At 38.9% G+C, this 16,889-nt stretch overlaps 1 protein-coding gene across 2 annotated transcripts in view; it reads left to right on the forward strand.

Moving 5' to 3' along the window:
- The window catches only part of Atl3 (atlastin GTPase 3), a 47,000-nt gene that overhangs the window by 26,883 nt on the left and 3,228 nt on the right, over positions 1-16,889 (forward strand). For both annotated transcript variants that reach the window (XM_005384672.2, XM_005384671.2), the window contains exons 6-10: positions 1,923-1,979; positions 3,072-3,164; positions 3,960-4,098; positions 13,329-13,456; positions 14,045-14,101. In XM_005384672.2, coding sequence (XP_005384729.1) covers positions 1,923-1,979; positions 3,072-3,164; positions 3,960-4,098; positions 13,329-13,456; positions 14,045-14,101 — 474 coding nt within the window. The remainder of the gene's footprint in view (positions 1-1,922; positions 1,980-3,071; positions 3,165-3,959; positions 4,099-13,328; positions 13,457-14,044; positions 14,102-16,889) is intronic.

The following is a 16,889-nucleotide window of genomic DNA, read 5'->3' on the forward strand; positions in this document are numbered from 1 at the left end:
GTTTTTGTCTTTCCTGCTAAAGGCTTTCTCAAGTGTCTGATAGTCTTTGGCTGCCTGTATTTAAGAGTGAGCCACTAAAAATCCCAGTGGAAGCTGTGGTAAGATATGTGATTGGGCAAGATTACTTAGCTATTTTCTTGTCAACTCCTAAATGTCTATATTTAAGTAAGTTATTCTTGGGCTGTCAGTTTTCCCAGAGAAGATTTCTTTAAACCCCAAATAGGATGAGAGGGCTTAGTGCTGCTGTTCAGTATGTATGCTTTGACGTAAGGATCTGTTTCCAGGCTGTTTCCGACTTCAGCTGAGTTTGGTTTCCAAGGCTAAGGTTTGCTGGTATCCTCTCTAGATAGTACACTTACCATCTTCTGTAGGGGTCAGAAGAGCGTGGGGCTGGGTGGGGATCTGGATCTGGAGGTATAGCTACTTTCCCCAGAGATTTGCAATCACTGCTTTAGTTGCCATTCCCACTTCCATGTTTCCCTTGAAAGGTAACTATATATCCCAGCCTTCTAGGGATTCTGTTGAGAAAATCTGCTTGCTTCCTTTGACCCTTGCCTCCTCGATTTCTTTGCAAGGCAGGGAAAGCTAAAATTCAACAGTTCTCATCTGTCTCTTTTCCTTCAAAGGTTGCTGTCATATTATTTCCCATCCTCTTTGTCTTGTGAGTTTGTAACTTTTAAACTTTATTTTCTTATAGTTTTAGTGGGCTGAAGCTTTATAAAGAAATAGAGGTGAATGTACGTATCAACCCTAACCGACACTAGCCCTTCATTCAGTCATTTGAATGGCGTAAATACCAAGGGCTCAGTATGTTTCTTGGGCTTGACATACAGAATGTACAAGACAGGCATATGTTCCTGGCCTTGTGGGAATTAAATGCTCATTGTAAAGGTAGATGCTAGTGAAGGCAAATAAAGGTGTAGTACATTAGACAGTGTTAGGGAGAAAAATAAAAAAAGGACATGAGATAAAAAAATACAATGTGATAGTAACCCCAATTAACATAAACATTATAAGCCCTAATATGAGTTAAGATTATTAATGTGAACAAGAATGAACAATGGGATGGGGGAATTAGAAGAGGCAGGGAGGGAGAAGGAAGGGGAAGGGAATGAAAAGAAGCAAGCTACAGTATGTACATGTAACCACTCCCCAAGATGACTGTAAACTGCAGGTACTGCAAACATGTACTAAAAAGGAAAGAAAGAAAGACAGACAATGTGGAAGGTTGTAATCATTTCTTTTTAAGTGGCTGGCCAGGGAAGGCTCCTTGAAAAAGAGCCATTGAGTAGAGACTTGAAGAAGTGAGGCAGCTGGTCCCAAGGGGTATCTGGGGGAGGAACATTAAAAGCAAAAGGGCCAGGAGTGGTGGACTGGGTTTAATACTGAGGGTGCAGGGTTGAGCATAGAGGAGTGCTATTGTCTAACGTTATAACAAAGCCACTGTGGCTGGTGTTTGAGAAAAGTCAGGGCTGAAAGTGGGGAGACCAGTTGGGAGATTACTGAAGTATTCTGGACCTTGTGGAATTAGTGGTTGAATTTTGGACTTGCTGATGAATTAAGATGTGGAATATAAGAGTAAGGAATAATCAAGATTATTTTAAAGTTCATGGCTACTGTGGGCTTTTTTTTTTTTTTTTTTTTTAGACAGAGTTTCACTATGTAGTTCAGAGTGGCCTTGAACTCACTACTTAGCTCAGGCTGTCTTTGAACTCACAGCAACCCTCCTGCCTTAGCCTCCCAAGTGCTGGGGTTATAGGCATATGCCACCAGGCTCAGCTTCCTGTGGGCTTTCTAAACTGTAGTACTTGGGGTTTCAATAGAGGTAATATCTAGTCTGTTAAGTGAGCACTTTGCTAAAGGATAGCATATAAATATTTTAAATAATTTTGATTATAAAACATAAATTTTCTTTTTTAAAGCTCTTCACAGAATATGGTCGTCTGGCAATGGATGAAATTTTCCAAAAACCCTTCCAGGTAGACTATTAACTATGATTGTAATTCATATCTTTGTTTTAGTTTACAGATCATCAAATTACAGTTCATAGGCCAAATCTGGCCTGCTGCCTGTTTTTATGACCTATCAACTAAAGATGGCTTTTTTTGGGGGTACCAAGGATCCAACTCAGGACCCTGCGCTTGCCAGGCAGGTGCTGTGCATATCCTTGGCCCCAAGATGGCTTTTATATGTGTATATATGCATTTTGTGCAGTGCTGGGGATTGAACCCAGGGACTCATGCATGCTAGTGGACATGTGCTCTGCTATTGAGCTACATCTCAAGTCATGGTTTTTATATCTCTAGTGGATGAAAAAGAAATGAAATGTGTAAGTTTGACATGTGTAAGTCATTTGAATTTCAAATATCATCATGGATACCTAAAATATTAGTGGCGTGCAGTATACTCATGTGTTTATGCATAAGCTCTGGCTGCCTTCTTGCTACCATGGCAAAATTCAGGAGCTGGTTAAAATATTTACTCTCTGGCTCTTTACAGAAGACATTTGCTGACCTCTGCTTTAGCCTCAGCAAGGCTAGAGGTGCATTAATATGTGAGCATTATTTCTTTTCCCTTTTGCGGGGGTGGGGGGGGGTCAGATAGTACTATAAATGCCTACCAAGCTAGGCTGTTTCGTTCTAATGTAGATGGTAGATCTGATTACTAGCTGGTGCTACTTTACTAAGTTCTACTTGCCTGTAGGGAACAGCCTCAAATTTATGTTGTCTCGACAGTCTTTTCCATAACCTTGGGGAATGAAACTAGCACTTGTGATATATTGATCCCATATTTGGCTTAAACATGTCCTTTTTTTTTTTTTTGGTGCCTAGAATCAAACTTAGGACCTTGCATTTGCCGGGCAGGCACTTGTACTGCTGAGCTATCTCCCCGGCCCAAACATGTCTTTCTATTGTTTATAAAAGTTTCTGTATTACGGAATAGATAAATCTTTCAGCACATGTTCTTGCTTCGTTTGGAGAAATTGGCATTATGCAGAGAAGTACCACAATTATTATCTTGAAAATGCATTCATACAAAGTCATAATATGTTCTACTCTCTTCCTAAATAGACACTCATGTTTCTGGTTCGAGACTGGAGTTTCCCTTATGAATATAGCTATGGACTACAAGGAGGGATGGCATTTTTGGATAAACGTTTACAGGTAAGTGGGAATAATTTGTGGTGTGGAATTACCTAAAAGTATTAATGACTTCCTTATTTGCCTTTGGATGTTGAATTTAAAGCAGGTTATTGAAAATGATACTGTGGGTTAAATATGTATGAATCTTAGTGTAAATGAATGTTATTTATTCATTGTTAAAGAACTTGGGTATTTAATGTCCAGGGATTGTAGAAAATACTTCTGGTCAAAAGCCCAAGGATGATTATAGTTTCTGTTTCATGTTTTAAACTGGGTTCTAATGTGCCTTTATTTATTTATTTTGTTTTTTGAGGCAGGGTTCACTAGCTAGTTCAGTTGGCCTCGAACTCACAGCAAGCCTCCTGCCTCAGCCTCCTAAGTGCTGGGGTTACAGGTGTGTACCTCTATGCCCAGCTTAATGTGCTTTTAGAATGTCACATTCAGAATTTTAGTTCTATTAAATTCTTATTTATTTTGGCATGGATATAAACAGGCCTATCCTGTTCCCCAAAAAGCAAAGTACAGGAGTCCTTTGTCAGTCATTGCTAGATCCTCCTTCCTGCCCACAAACCTTCTTTTGTTCTTAATCATTGTGCAATACATTTTTTTAGAAAAACAAACTCTTTAGTACCTGTTTTTAGTTAGCTGTAGGAGCCAAGTATAGTTATTCACGCTTGTGCAATTATTGCTTCTGAGAGTTCTGAGTTTTCCATCAGAGTTGGAAAGTCTGCCTTCCTTTGTCTTTATGCTGGTGATTCCTGGTAGAGAACACCAAATACAGTCTTTGGTTGGTAAATTGTTGGCGTTTGTTGGCAGGTGAAAGAACATCAACATGAAGAAATTCAGAACGTTCGAAATCACATTCACTCGTGTTTCTCCGATGTCACCTGTTTTCTCTTACCACATCCAGGACTCCAAGTGGCCACAAGCCCTGACTTTGATGGGAAATTGAAAGGTGTGTTATAGCTGTTATTATTCTAAACATGTGACGTAGTCTGTGGAATTTTTTTTTTCTCTTTCTTTTTCTTTTTGAAACAGGGTCTTGCTATGCAGTTCAGGCTGGCCTTAGGCTCACATGAAGTGAGCTTAGCCCAGGCTGGTCTCGAACTTTTAATGCTCCTCCTGCCTCAGGTCTTCCCCTGACCCCCCAGTGCTGGGATTGCAGGGGTGTGCCACCACACCTGGCTTTGGTCTGTGAGTTTAATAACCAGTAAGTGTCAGTTAAGAATCAAGTGAATGCTGGCCACATGTGGTGGTCCACAGCTGTAAGTCCCAGCACTTGGGAGGCTGAGGCAGGAGACTCACTGTGAGTTCAGAGCCAGCCTAGGCTACATAATAAATTCAAGGCCAGCTTGGACTATACAGTGAGACCCTGTGTTTAAAAAAAAAGGTGAATGCATGAGAGATAAGCTAACATAGCATGGTAGAAAGCAGATTTAGAGTCTAGTTCACAGTTTACTTTTTACTGTGACCATCAGAATTAGTTTATGTCTGTTTCTTTATCTGAAATTATGGTGGTTATATCCATTAAGGTTCTGTCTTTCTTCTTTCCTCCTTTTCTTTCTTCCTTTTGCCTTTCTTCCTTCCCTCCCTCTTTTTTTTTTTTTTTAGACAGGGTCTCACTATGTATTTCAGGCTGGCCTTGAACTCACTGTATAGTCTGGGTGGGCCTTGAACTCATGGCAGTCCTCCTGCCTCAGCCCCCTGAGTGCTGGGATTACAGGTGTGGACCACCACACATGGTTTCTGTTCTTTAGTACTGGGGATTGAACCCATGTCCTCACTGAGTTACATTGCCAGCACATTTTTAATTGTGAAACAAGGTCTCATTCAATCCATTAAGTTGCTCAGGCTGGTCTCAAACTTCTAATCCTCCTGCTTCACCTCCACCCCCCAGAGTACTGAAACATGCCACCACATGTGGCCCATTAGTAATCTTTCTAGAAACATGTTATGGTTACTGGTTTGCAAGAGCTAAAAGTACTAAATAAGAACTAAACCTAAGTCAGCTAACATTTATCAGGTAAAATTATCTTCCCATGGAAAGACACCAATGATGCATGGCCAACTATTGTTTTCTTCTTTCTTGTGGTATGGTAAAACCTGATGCTGGGTCATGTGTTCATTTTAGGAAGTGCTGCCTAGATGTGTAATATCTTGGAGGAATCAGAGTTGGGACTTTTGAGTTCCATTATCTTATTTTTGTTCTTTATTCATTGAGGTCTCAGTTTAAGCAGTGTCAAGCAGAGTGCTTTGTGTGTAAGTTTACCTGAGCTTTCCACATTTCTTGTAAAGTGGTGATAATAGCAGCTGCCACTTTTGGAGGCTCTACTGAGTTCCCAGCACTGTTCAGGGTGCTTTCAAACCAAGTTTTCCAGCAATTCTACGAAGTTGCTATCGTTTCCTCTTACAGATGAGGAAATGGGCAAAAATGAAGAAAAGTAATTCACACAAAGTGTCAGCTAGAAGTGATGGGGCAGAGGTTCACATCCAGGTATTGGTGCCCCTGAGTTAGTCTGTGCTAAAATAGAAGTTCTTTGTTGTTTGGAGGAAGTCTTAAAGGTTATATACTGTTTAGTTACCAGAGGAACTTGGCTTTGGGAATAGAAGTTTTCATAGCTTCAAATATAAAATACAGTATATCACTTCCATTTTATATGATTTAGTTGACCCAAGAAAATTAATGTACTTATCCAACTCAAGATTTATATTCCAGCTGGTCATAGCATTGCAAAAGAAACCGAGTTTGAGAGACTTAACCTTTATCTTCTCTTTGTCACTTTTTTTTTTTTTTTTTTGGTGTTTTGAGACATGGTCTCCATTTGTAGTTTAGGCTGGCCTCAAATTTTCAGTGATCCTCCTGCCTCAGCTTCCTGAGTGCTGGGATTACAGGTCTGTGTCACCATGCCCAACTGTTTGATATTTTTAAGTGGTTGACAGCTTTCCTGAGGAAGAAACTTCGAGAGCCTGTTACAGCAATTAAAACATCCCAAAGTGGGCCTTGGCTTTGGGAGAGAAATCCTGATTAGCAAACACGCTGTTCTTGTGAGGAGATTTTCAGAGCTAAATAGGAAGAGAGAGTTGAGTGTATATTTACATGAGTGTGTGTGTAGATAATGTACTCTTTGGAGTCATAATGCTTCATTATTAGCCATACTTCTACCCAACATAAACTGGTTTTTTTTCATCAGTGATAGGGAAATCCGTAAGGGAAGCTTAGGAGATGATAGGTTAAGAGTGACTTGTCATGCCCTCTTTGCCTCATGGTGGTCTCAGGGTTTCACATATAAATAGACAAAAAATTATATTCTTCCATATTTTTTTTTCTTCTGTATTTTCAAGCATTTCAACATTTCAGATGAGATTGGGCCAGGGTAGTACGGCCATAGATGTATTTTAGCATTTCAAATTTGAAATTTCAGTTTCATTTTATCATTTTATTCAGGAAACAGGCATTTTTTTAAAAAGTTCTGTAACCCTGACTTTTGAGAATTTTGTACTACTTTTTTTTTGTTTGTTTGTTTGTGTTTTTTTTTGTACTACTTTTGAGGATGCATATTATATTAATTTCCTGTGGCTGTCTTTTTAACAATTACCACAAGCTTGGTGGCTTAAGACAACAGAAGTTTATTCCCTCACAGTGCAGGATACCAGAAGTTTGAAGTATTAGTTTGTTCCCTTTGAATGGAGAACCTGTCTTATGACTTGTCTCCTAGTTTCTGGTAGTTGTTAGAATCCTTGGCATTCATTGGCCTTGGTTATGTATCTCTAGTCTCTTAGTCACTAGTCTCTTAGTTAGCAAATGGGACTGTCTTTTCTGTTTTGTCTTTTTCCTGTCAGATAAGGGCCATTCCAATCCAATATGATCTTATTTTAGCTAATTAAATTTGCAGGGACTGTTTCCAAAAAGGTTACATTCTGAGATTCCAGATGGACATGCATTTTGGGGAGATAGGTACTGTTTCATCTACTGTGCATAATGTAGATTATGAATGGATTAATCACTAAATGTTAGGTGTGTAATTTTTATTACATTTATAAAATAGTACATAAATTCTGTATATAAGCAATCTTTAATTTCACGATTATGTACAATTTGGTTCCTTTATCAAGTTAAAATTATAAAATATATTTATAGGTTTTTCTTTCTCTTTCCAGTACTGCAGTAGGGGTTGACTCCATGGCCTTTAACTGAGCTACAGTCTACCTCTCCCCACCTTTTCGTTTGTTTTTGTTTTTTTGAGGGTCTTACTATGTAGTTCGGGGCTGTCCTTGAACTCATTATGTAGCCCAGGCTGGCCTTGAACTTGTGATCCTCCTGCCTCGACTCCCAAACCTCCCAAGTGCTGAGATTATAGGGGTGTGTCACTACGCCCAATCCTAGCCCTTTTATTTGTTTTTAAATTTTTTTTATTTTTTGGTTTTTTTGCAGACAGGGTCTCACTATGTAGTCAAGGTGGGCCTTGAACTCACTATGTAGCCTAGGCTGGCCTCGAAATAATGTCAATCCTCTTGTCTCAGCCTCCTGAGTGCTGGGATTATAGGGGTGTGCTACCACGCTTGGCAGTCCTAACCCTTTTAAATGAATTCTTTTTTTTTTTTTTTTTTTTTTTTTTTTTTTGGTTTTTCTCCGGTACCGGGAACCGACCTCACGACCTTGCGCTTGCCAGGCAGGCGCTTTTGCCGCTGAGCTAAATCCCCAGCCCCTTAAATGAATTCTTAAAAAAATTTTGAGACAAGGTCTGGGTAAGTTGCTGAGGGTATGCTTGCACTTTCAATCCTCCCACTTTAGACTCCCAGAGTGTTGGGTTTACAGGTTTGTGCCACCATGCTCCATTTATTTGTAGAGTTTAACATGTTAATGGCAGGGCTTCCTGTATATCTTGCTTCCACATGGCTTTAGTCATCAATGATACATGCATGATTGGCCCATCAGGTGGCTTTTTATTTTATTAGTAAAAAGACTGATAAAAGTGATTATCTCTGATAGGGTAGTCATACATGTATCTCTTGTGGTTTAAGCAGGCAGAAATGTGTTAAGGCTTACTTATGTGAAAAAGCAAGTCCAAAAAATAATACAGGGCTGAAAATATAGCTCACTGGTACAGCTCTTGTCCAGCACCCTGGGTTTAATCCTCAACATCATAACAAACAACTCCGAAAGCAAAACAATCCCTCTTACCTATAAATAGTGTTGTATGTGCAGTATCACAATAATAAAAATACATTGGCATAAGTTATAGTCCATAATACTAATGTACCAGTGTCAAATTTTAAGATGTTTACATTCTTTGATCTAGTATTTTAGACAAGAATAAAACTGGGTGTAGTGGCATATGCCTGGAATCCCAGTGCTTGAGAGGCTCAGCCTTGAGAGGCTGAGGAGGATTGTGAGTTCAAGGCCAGCCTGGGCTATATAACAAGACCCTGTTTCAAAAAACCAAGCAAACACTATATATATTATGTAAAAATAGGGAATAATTGGAAAAAGCTCAAATGCGTGTTTCTGAAGAATTAGTTAAAAATTAGTTACAAAAAAGTTTAAAAAAGAATTAGTTAAATTATAGTATGTTTACACAAAGGAATAAAACAGTCATTAAAAAAGGATAAAAGTAGATGGTTGGGTCTATATGTTTTTACATAAATATCGGTAAATTATTAAATATAAAAATATTTCAGAGTGGCATCTGTGGTACAATTTCCTTGGTTTAAACATATATATGTGTATACACACACACACATGCATACACGCATATATTTATGCGTGTGTGCCTGTAAACCCAGCTACTTGGGAGGCTGAGGCTGAAGAATAGGAATTTTAAGGTTGGCCTGGACAACATAATTGAGACTTACCTTTAAAAAGAAAAAGAAAAAAATATATAGTGTGTAAAATAAATCAATATCACATGCACACGGTGTGATTGAAAAGTACTGTGAATGTTTAGCTTTAAAAAAATTATTGCAGTCAAAGACATTGTCATTAATACCTCTCAGAATACTCCCTTCTGCCAGGTGTGGTAGCACATACCTGTAATCTTAGAATTTGGGAGGCTGTGGCAGGAGGATTGCTCTGAGCTCAAAGCCAGCGTGAACTACATAACATGACCCCATCTCAAGAAAAACACAGGAGTATGCCCTCTTTCTTTGACCACACTTAAACTCATTGTTCTTGCCACTTTCTGAAGCAGTTCTGGAAGTCCTCTTTCATGTCTTTAGTTGTGCTTTTCTCTGCTTTGATGTCCTGAATCAATTAAAACTGTTTACCTCTCATGGTCAAAATGACTTTGAGGAAGAGCCAGAAGTCACACAGTGCCACCAGTTCTGGTGAATAAGGTGGTTGATGATGCCCTGCTTTTTGAGGCAGGCTCTCGCTATGTAGTTCAGGCTTGTCTTGAACTCACTATGTATCCCAGGCAGCCTTTGAACTCATCATGATCCTCTAACACAGCCTCCCAAGTGGTAGGACTACAGGTGTGCACCACTATGCCTGGCAAGAACACCCTGGATTTGTGAGTCTGCCTTTTCACTGAATTACACAAAGCAACAGCATTATCTGTATTTTGATCACCCCTCATGCGGACATAAAAAAGGGCTTCCAGAACTGCTTCAGAAAATGGCAAGAACAATGGGCTAAGAGTGTTTGCAGCCAGGGGAGTACCTTGAGAAGGACTAATGACAAAATGTTTTTTTACTGTAGTAAATCTTTAAAATTTAAACGTGTGTGTGTGTGTGTGTGTGTGTGTGTGTGTGTGTGTGATCTCACCTCATATTTTTTAAATGGGAAAATTTGAAAGTGAAAAATAGCCTTTTTTGTGTCACTTAAACAATACGTTAAAAGTGTGCCTTGTGCATTTATTTAAGGTTATTTTGAGGATTGTTAGTGACAAAATCTTATTAGCTGTGCAGAGGTTTATCTGTAGCCATATGCCACATAGCAGCATTTCATTTGGCCATGGGCTGCACACAGGATTGTTTGGTAAGATTATTGTATGGCTTAGGTGTGTAGTGGGCTGTCCCATCTAGGTTTGTGTTTGTATATACCTTGTGATGTTTATATAAGGAGAGAATCCCCTGAGTTGGGTTACTATAGACTTGGAGATGGATATTTTGTAATTTCTTTCTTTTTTCTTTTGGCACTACTGGGCCTTCTCCTTTTTTATTTTTTTATTTTGGGACAGGTTCTTGCTAAATCACTAAATTGTCCAGGCTGAGCCAGAACTTGTGATGGTGGAATTAGAGGTGTGGCCCACCATACCTGGCTGATATTTTGTAATTTTAGGGAACCTTTTAACCATATTGAAAGATTTTGTGTGAAAAGTAGATACTAAAATGCAGATAGCAGGTAACTTGGCACTATTTGGTCAGGGCTAGTTTGAAAACAACACAGATTTTATTATGAGAGACGTGTAGATAGAGCTAATGTAGTTCTCAGAGCTAGAAAACCTAGATGTCTTTCTCAAGTATATACTTGTAAATTTACTTGATTGAGATTCTTAAATCTTGTCCCCCATATAATTTAGAAAAGATAATATCTTGAGCTGGGCATGGTAGCGCACGCCTGTAATCCCAGCTCTCGGGAGGCTGAGGCAGGAGGATCGTTGAGAGTTCGAGACCAGCCTGGACTACAAAGTGAGCTCAAGGCCAGCCTGAACTGCATAGTGAGACCCTGTCTCAAAAAGACCCCTCCAAAAAAGTGGTTAGAGGAAATCCGTAAAAGAACTTTAGTGTAGTTTTTGTAGAGCATTTAAATTTAATAAGCTCTATATTCTGAGGCTATTTCAGCAAATGTTCCCCCAAATACTTTAGGAATCCTTTTAAGAGTGTTGCTTTATTTATTCTTTTTTTTTTTTTTTTGGAGATAGGACCTCACTATGTAGTACAGGTTGGTCTTGAGCTCACTATGTTACTCAGCCCCCTAAGTGCTTGGATTACAGTTGTACACCACCACGCCCAGCTATTTTATTTTTTTCTTAAAGATGGACCACCTATTTAGAGGTACACACTTCCTCAACATGATCTTAATTGTTGTGCAGTGAACAGTGAGCTGCTGCCACCTGTAGTTATTAACAGGAGTTGCTGCTTCTTGACACACAGGGTTACTGTGTCATCAGCATAAAGAGAACTGTCTTCTATTTACTATAGCAGGGAGACCAATACAGTAACTACTTATTTGTTTAGCTAGAAATTAAACAGAAGGGTATGTAGTACCCAGTCTTCTTTGAAATTATGAGAGACTAAGTTTGTCTCTGTCATGAGATAGTTCTTGTCTGTTCTGATTTAAAATAGAATAGCCTTCCTAGAAACATGAACAGCTGAACATCTGGGAATCTCGGTAAGATAGGAATGTACAGTAACTGCATCCTGCTAGTTCTGTGTATATTTTTTTGAAATACGGTCTTTTAGTGTGATGAAAGTTGGAAGTATAAAAAAGTTTTTAATAAATGATACATTCCTTTTTTTTTAAATTCAAAAGGATTAGAAAACATTTGGTGCAAAGTCTCCTTATATAAGCTTTCAGAGTTTCTTTCTTTCTTTCCTTCTTTCCTTCCTTCCTTCTTTCGTTCCTTTGTTCGTTTGTTCGTTCCATTTTTGGTATCAGGAATCTTAACTCAGGGCCTTGAGCTTGCCAGGCAGGCACTGTGCTGCTGGCTACATCCCTGGCCCCAGAGTTACTTTAATATATGCAAACAAATCCGAATTTACATTGAAGAATATATTATGTATAGCACTTTATACTTTTTCAGGACAAGATTATAAAGAATTTGTTCTCCTTTTTTCTTGAAATTTTATAGATTCATTTTAAATTTTGTAAATTCTTCTTAAATTTTATAGATTCATCTTACCTTGACATGGGCGCTAGCCCACTCTATTTTCAGTTGATAATTGTGAATTCAGGAAGGTGTTAGAAGACTATAGACATCAAATGCCTTGTATTTTAATTCTGCATTTTCGTAGTTGGATCAGCTAATTCTCACTTTGGGAAAAGAGCTCTATTTGGTGGCTCTTCTGAACTCTGCGTGGAACCTTATAGAACCTGCAAAGAATCTGTCTCCTTCCTGACATATAGTGATCTTTTCATCTTGAGGTGGTCCACAGGGCCTCTGAGGGAATACTGGGAAATAAATAGCATGATGTACAGGTGCTTCTTTTAACATTAAAATATTAACAAAACTACAGCAAATGAATGAATAATGTTTTCCAGTTTTTTGTTTGTTGGTACTAGGAATTAAACCAAAGTCTATCACTGAGTTATACCTTCAGCCCTTTTTTAAAATTTTGAGACAGGCCTCTCTAAGTTGCCAAGGCTAGCCTCAAATTTGAAATCCTCCTGCCTCAGCCTTCCAAGTAGCTGGGGTAAGATGTATCACTACGTCTGGCTCTACCTGATTTTTTTTAAGGGGTAATGTGAGAGCGTGGCAAAAGCCTGAGACACCTTGAGTTTTGTTTTTGGGGTTTTTTTTTTCCCTTTTAAATTTTATTAGTACATGTTTGCAGTACATGCAGTTTACAGTCATCTTGGGGGAGTGGTTACCTGTGCATTTTTTTTTTTTTTTTGTACCAAGAATTGAACTCAGGACCTTGTGCTTGCCAGGCAGGCTCTGTGCCACTGAGCTATCTCCCTGGTCCTACCTGTACATACTACAGCTTGTTTCTTTCTTTCTTTTTTTCCTCTTCTCCTTCCCTCCCTGCTCCTTCTCTAATTCTCCTGTCTTAATTTTCATTGTTGATGTTATTAATCTTAGCTCATGTTATGGCATGTGTAATATTACATAGGTTATTAGGTGCTTATACATGGCATATTTTTATTCTACTTATTTCTCCTTCCCCTCCTCCTCACCCTTCACTCTTAATGACATTTTTTAAAAAGTAGGATTTCTTGAAAGGCTCAGCAGTAGACTGAATATCTCAGAATGGAAGCCAAGGTAAGGATATCTTGCACATTCTGAACCCAGCTTTATATATCAAGAGGGAAGCAGATAGATAAAGGTGCATTAGGACAAAGATCTATCAGCAACCCAGTCATAGCCAGAAAGTGTCAAACATACTAGTGTGGGAGCACCTTTCCCTGTTGTGTAATAACAAAGTTGAAATAATTGGATAGACTGTGAAGGTTGTGTTTTATGCTTACTTGGTTGGATAAGGCTGTTCAGCTTCTTGTTTCTTGCTTCATGGTCCTTTGAGCAGATATTGCTGGTGATTTCAAAGAGCAGTTGGAGGCCCTGATACCATACGTATTAAACCCATCTAAGTTAATGGAAAAGGAGATCAATGGCTCAAAGGTCACCTGCCGGGGACTATTGGAGTATTTTAAGGTAAATACGAGTTTTAATACTTAAATTGTTAGATTTTTGATAAAGCTGATCTAGCCTTTAAACTCTCCTGAATTTCAGTTTTTCTAAAACTTAATACATTTTCTGAGAGGTATTTTGAGACCTCAGTGTCCTCCCAGGGTGGGCCACTGGATGGCAGTATGGGTCTAAGAGCCAAATGGATATTCTTTCACTCTCTTCGAGGAGTGAGTACTGTGGCTAAAGGAAGATTGTTCCTCAAGGAAGATGGTGTGGACAGGAGATGGTTAGGAAGTTGCTGTGAGTAGGAGACGGCACCTAGATGGGACACGACTGCCTCCAGGTGGATAGTCTCTGCCCACAGGTCGTGGTGAGGCCAGTGTGCATGGGGAGTCTGTCGGGAACCCTCGCCTTTGTAGGCTTGTGCTGCTTGACATTTTTAGATAACTAAAAATGCTAACATGCACTCAAAGGTGTGTTGTGTTTTTGCTAATTCCTAGTTATTGATATAGGTCTTTAGGAAAATGTGGTTGTATGGTTTCCAAAAGTTAAAGTGTGAGTTAACTATGACAGAATGGCATTTCTCATAATCATTTCTGTTTATATTCTAAGGCATATATTAAAATTTATCAAGGAGAAGATCTGCCTCACCCCAAATCCATGCTTCAGGTAAATTAACACTTTGATATCCTAAATGACATCCTTTAATTGCTTGATTTGATGCAGATATGATAACACAGGGTCTTGTAAGAATAAAACAGAGTCTTGTAAGAAGAGAATGAGCGTTATCCCAGTACACGGAAGGCTGGAGGATCACCGAGTTCCAGCCTGGGCTACATAGTGAGTTTAAGACCAGTCTGAAATATATAGCGAGACCTGGACTCAAGAAAAAAAAAAGGCCGGAATGAGACTGCTCTTTCCTATTATTTGGAGGTCTCCGGAGTTTCAGCACATTTATCTCAGTGTGGCTGCCTTCTGGTTTTCTCGTCTGTATTCACAGTGGTGCGGTTATGGAAGAACGGCCTTTCCTCGCTGAGCCTGTGCTTCGCGCCAGACATATTTTGGGAGATGGTGTTTTATTATACCCTGGGGAAGTGTAGCCACTATGTTAAATAAGGAACTCCTAGTCATCTCTAGTTGCTTTAGTAGAACAGGTCCCAAGTGACCTAGTTAGGATTTTTGTTTTTTACTTTCAGCTGGAAAATGTCATTTGCTTAAGACATAATTTCTGACTTTTGTATGCTGAACAAAAGAGCATTTCTGCCAAATATGATTTGTATTTTTCTCTTTTCTGCAGTAGTAGGTATAGAACCATGGGGTGCTGTGACACTGAGCTACATCCCAAGGCCCCCTTTTGAATATTACAAAAGTTTATTTAGCAAAACAGTTTAAGCCAGGCATGGTGGTAAATGGCTATAATCACAGCACTTGGGAGGCTGAAGCAGGAGGATTGCTGCAAGTTCGAGGCCAGCCTGGGTCACATAGGTCAAGGCCAGCGTGAACTACATGCAAAACCCTGTCTCATAGAACCAAAGGAAAAAACTAGAACAGTTTAATGTGAAAATGTACATGCGTCACTTTCAGTCATAGTGGAATTGGCCTTTGGAAAGGGTACATTGATTTCTGTACCAAACAGCCATTATTTAACTCATCCCAAGGCTTCCAAAATGATTATACTGTTTCCTTGTATTACCAGTCCAGTATTGTTCAGTTGGCCACTAGTTGTCATCTGTACACATTCATCTATTACAGGATTCATAAAGGGATCAGATCCCCACAATATTCCTTTTGAATATATCTGATACTATTTAATTTCAGTGATGATTTCTTGTCCGTAAATTTCTTTAACGTGAGAGAATAAGCTTTGCTCATGGTGTCTACTTGGTAGGCTCATCTCTGAGCTTTTTCCTAGATACTTTATCTTGAGACAAGGTCTTGTTAAGTTGCTCAGGCTGGCCTCAAACTCGTGATTCTCCTGCCTCAGCCTTCTGAGGAGCAAAATTAGAGGTGTATCCCAGCGCCTGGCCTCAAATATTGATATCTTTAATAGCAAAACATTTTCACAAAGGTAGCTAGATCCTGGGATTTACATTTATAAAGATAATTTTTCTTTGCATCTATAGTAAATACTTGGTTTGCAATCATAATTTGTTCTGGAAACATGTTTGTAATCCAAAGCACTTGTATCAAAGTGAATTTCCCCATGAGAAATAATGGAAACTCAGATGATTCATTCCACAACCAAAAAAATATGCATATACAAATGACTGCAATACTATAATATAATACAAACTAATAAAGAAAATACAAAATAAAAAGTAAAACAGATTAACCTGCACTTACCTTTGCAAACCTTGGTGGCTGGTGTGAGGGGGACAAGGAGAGGGTTATTGTGTGGGACAACTTTCACTATCGCTAATGGAATCACTGCTATCTCTTGGCTCAATGGAACCTTTTTCTTTTTGTGCAACTTTTAACAAGGTAAATCCACTGACATTTGATTTTGCCTCGTTTTGAGAATTTTGTGGAAATGTGACAGTGCATTCTCATCAAACAGATTCATCACTTACATTGCTACAGCCTTATTCAAGTGGTGCTTTTCTGTAAAATTTTGCATTCTTTCCCACATTTTACACATCTTTCTGATCTCATTTGAAGTGAGGGATTCCTCTGGCTTTTTCTTCTCTTCTGCAGATGAGATCTCCATAATTCTTGCTATTGAGAGATGATCACCCACGATCCCAGATGGGTGGGGAGGGAAAGAGGGAGAGAGGAAGAGAGAGAGAGAGAGAGAGAGAGGGAGAGAGGAAGAGAGAGAGACAGAGGAGAGGAAGGAGGAGGGAAGAACCATACACTCAGTTGTGATCATGTGGTGCCCGTGTCACGTGCTACTCGTATGGCAAGACATCGCTTGTTTATCAAGTTAATATTTATTAGAAACATTTTCTTGTCTTGTTCAACCCTTGCAGACTCTGACACAGAACAAGTTACCTGTAATCCAAGGTTTTACTGTATTGCAATATTTTGTTTGATTTGAGACAGGACCTCATATAGTCCAGGCTGGCCTCTGACTCACTGTGTAGCCCAAGGTGGCCGTGAACTTGTGATTTTCCTGCCTTACCTTCCCCAGTTATGGGATTACAAGCATTGGCACACCTGGTTTCAATAATTTTATTATTTTTAAAAAACAAAAAAATACTTTTGTGTTGAGGGATGGAACCCAGTGCCTTGAATGTGTTAGGCAAATTGTCTACCATAGCCCATACCATCTATCATTTTCTTACATTTAAAATTAAGGGAAAGAAAATTATATAGCCCTTGATTTTTTGAGGATATTATTTGTGCTAAAAATTCTTAGGTCTAAGAATAGGTACATTTAAGGTAGAAAATTTGGAAGAAAAAAGGTATTTTATTTCATTATTTGAACTATAAGGAAACCTACAAAATAGCAGAAGGC

The sequence above is a fragment of the Chinchilla lanigera genome, unplaced genomic scaffold, assembly GCF_000276665.1.
Source record: "Chinchilla lanigera isolate Chin_1 unplaced genomic scaffold, ChiLan1.0 scaffold00021, whole genome shotgun sequence".
NCBI lineage: Eukaryota > Metazoa > Chordata > Mammalia > Rodentia > Chinchillidae > Chinchilla > Chinchilla lanigera.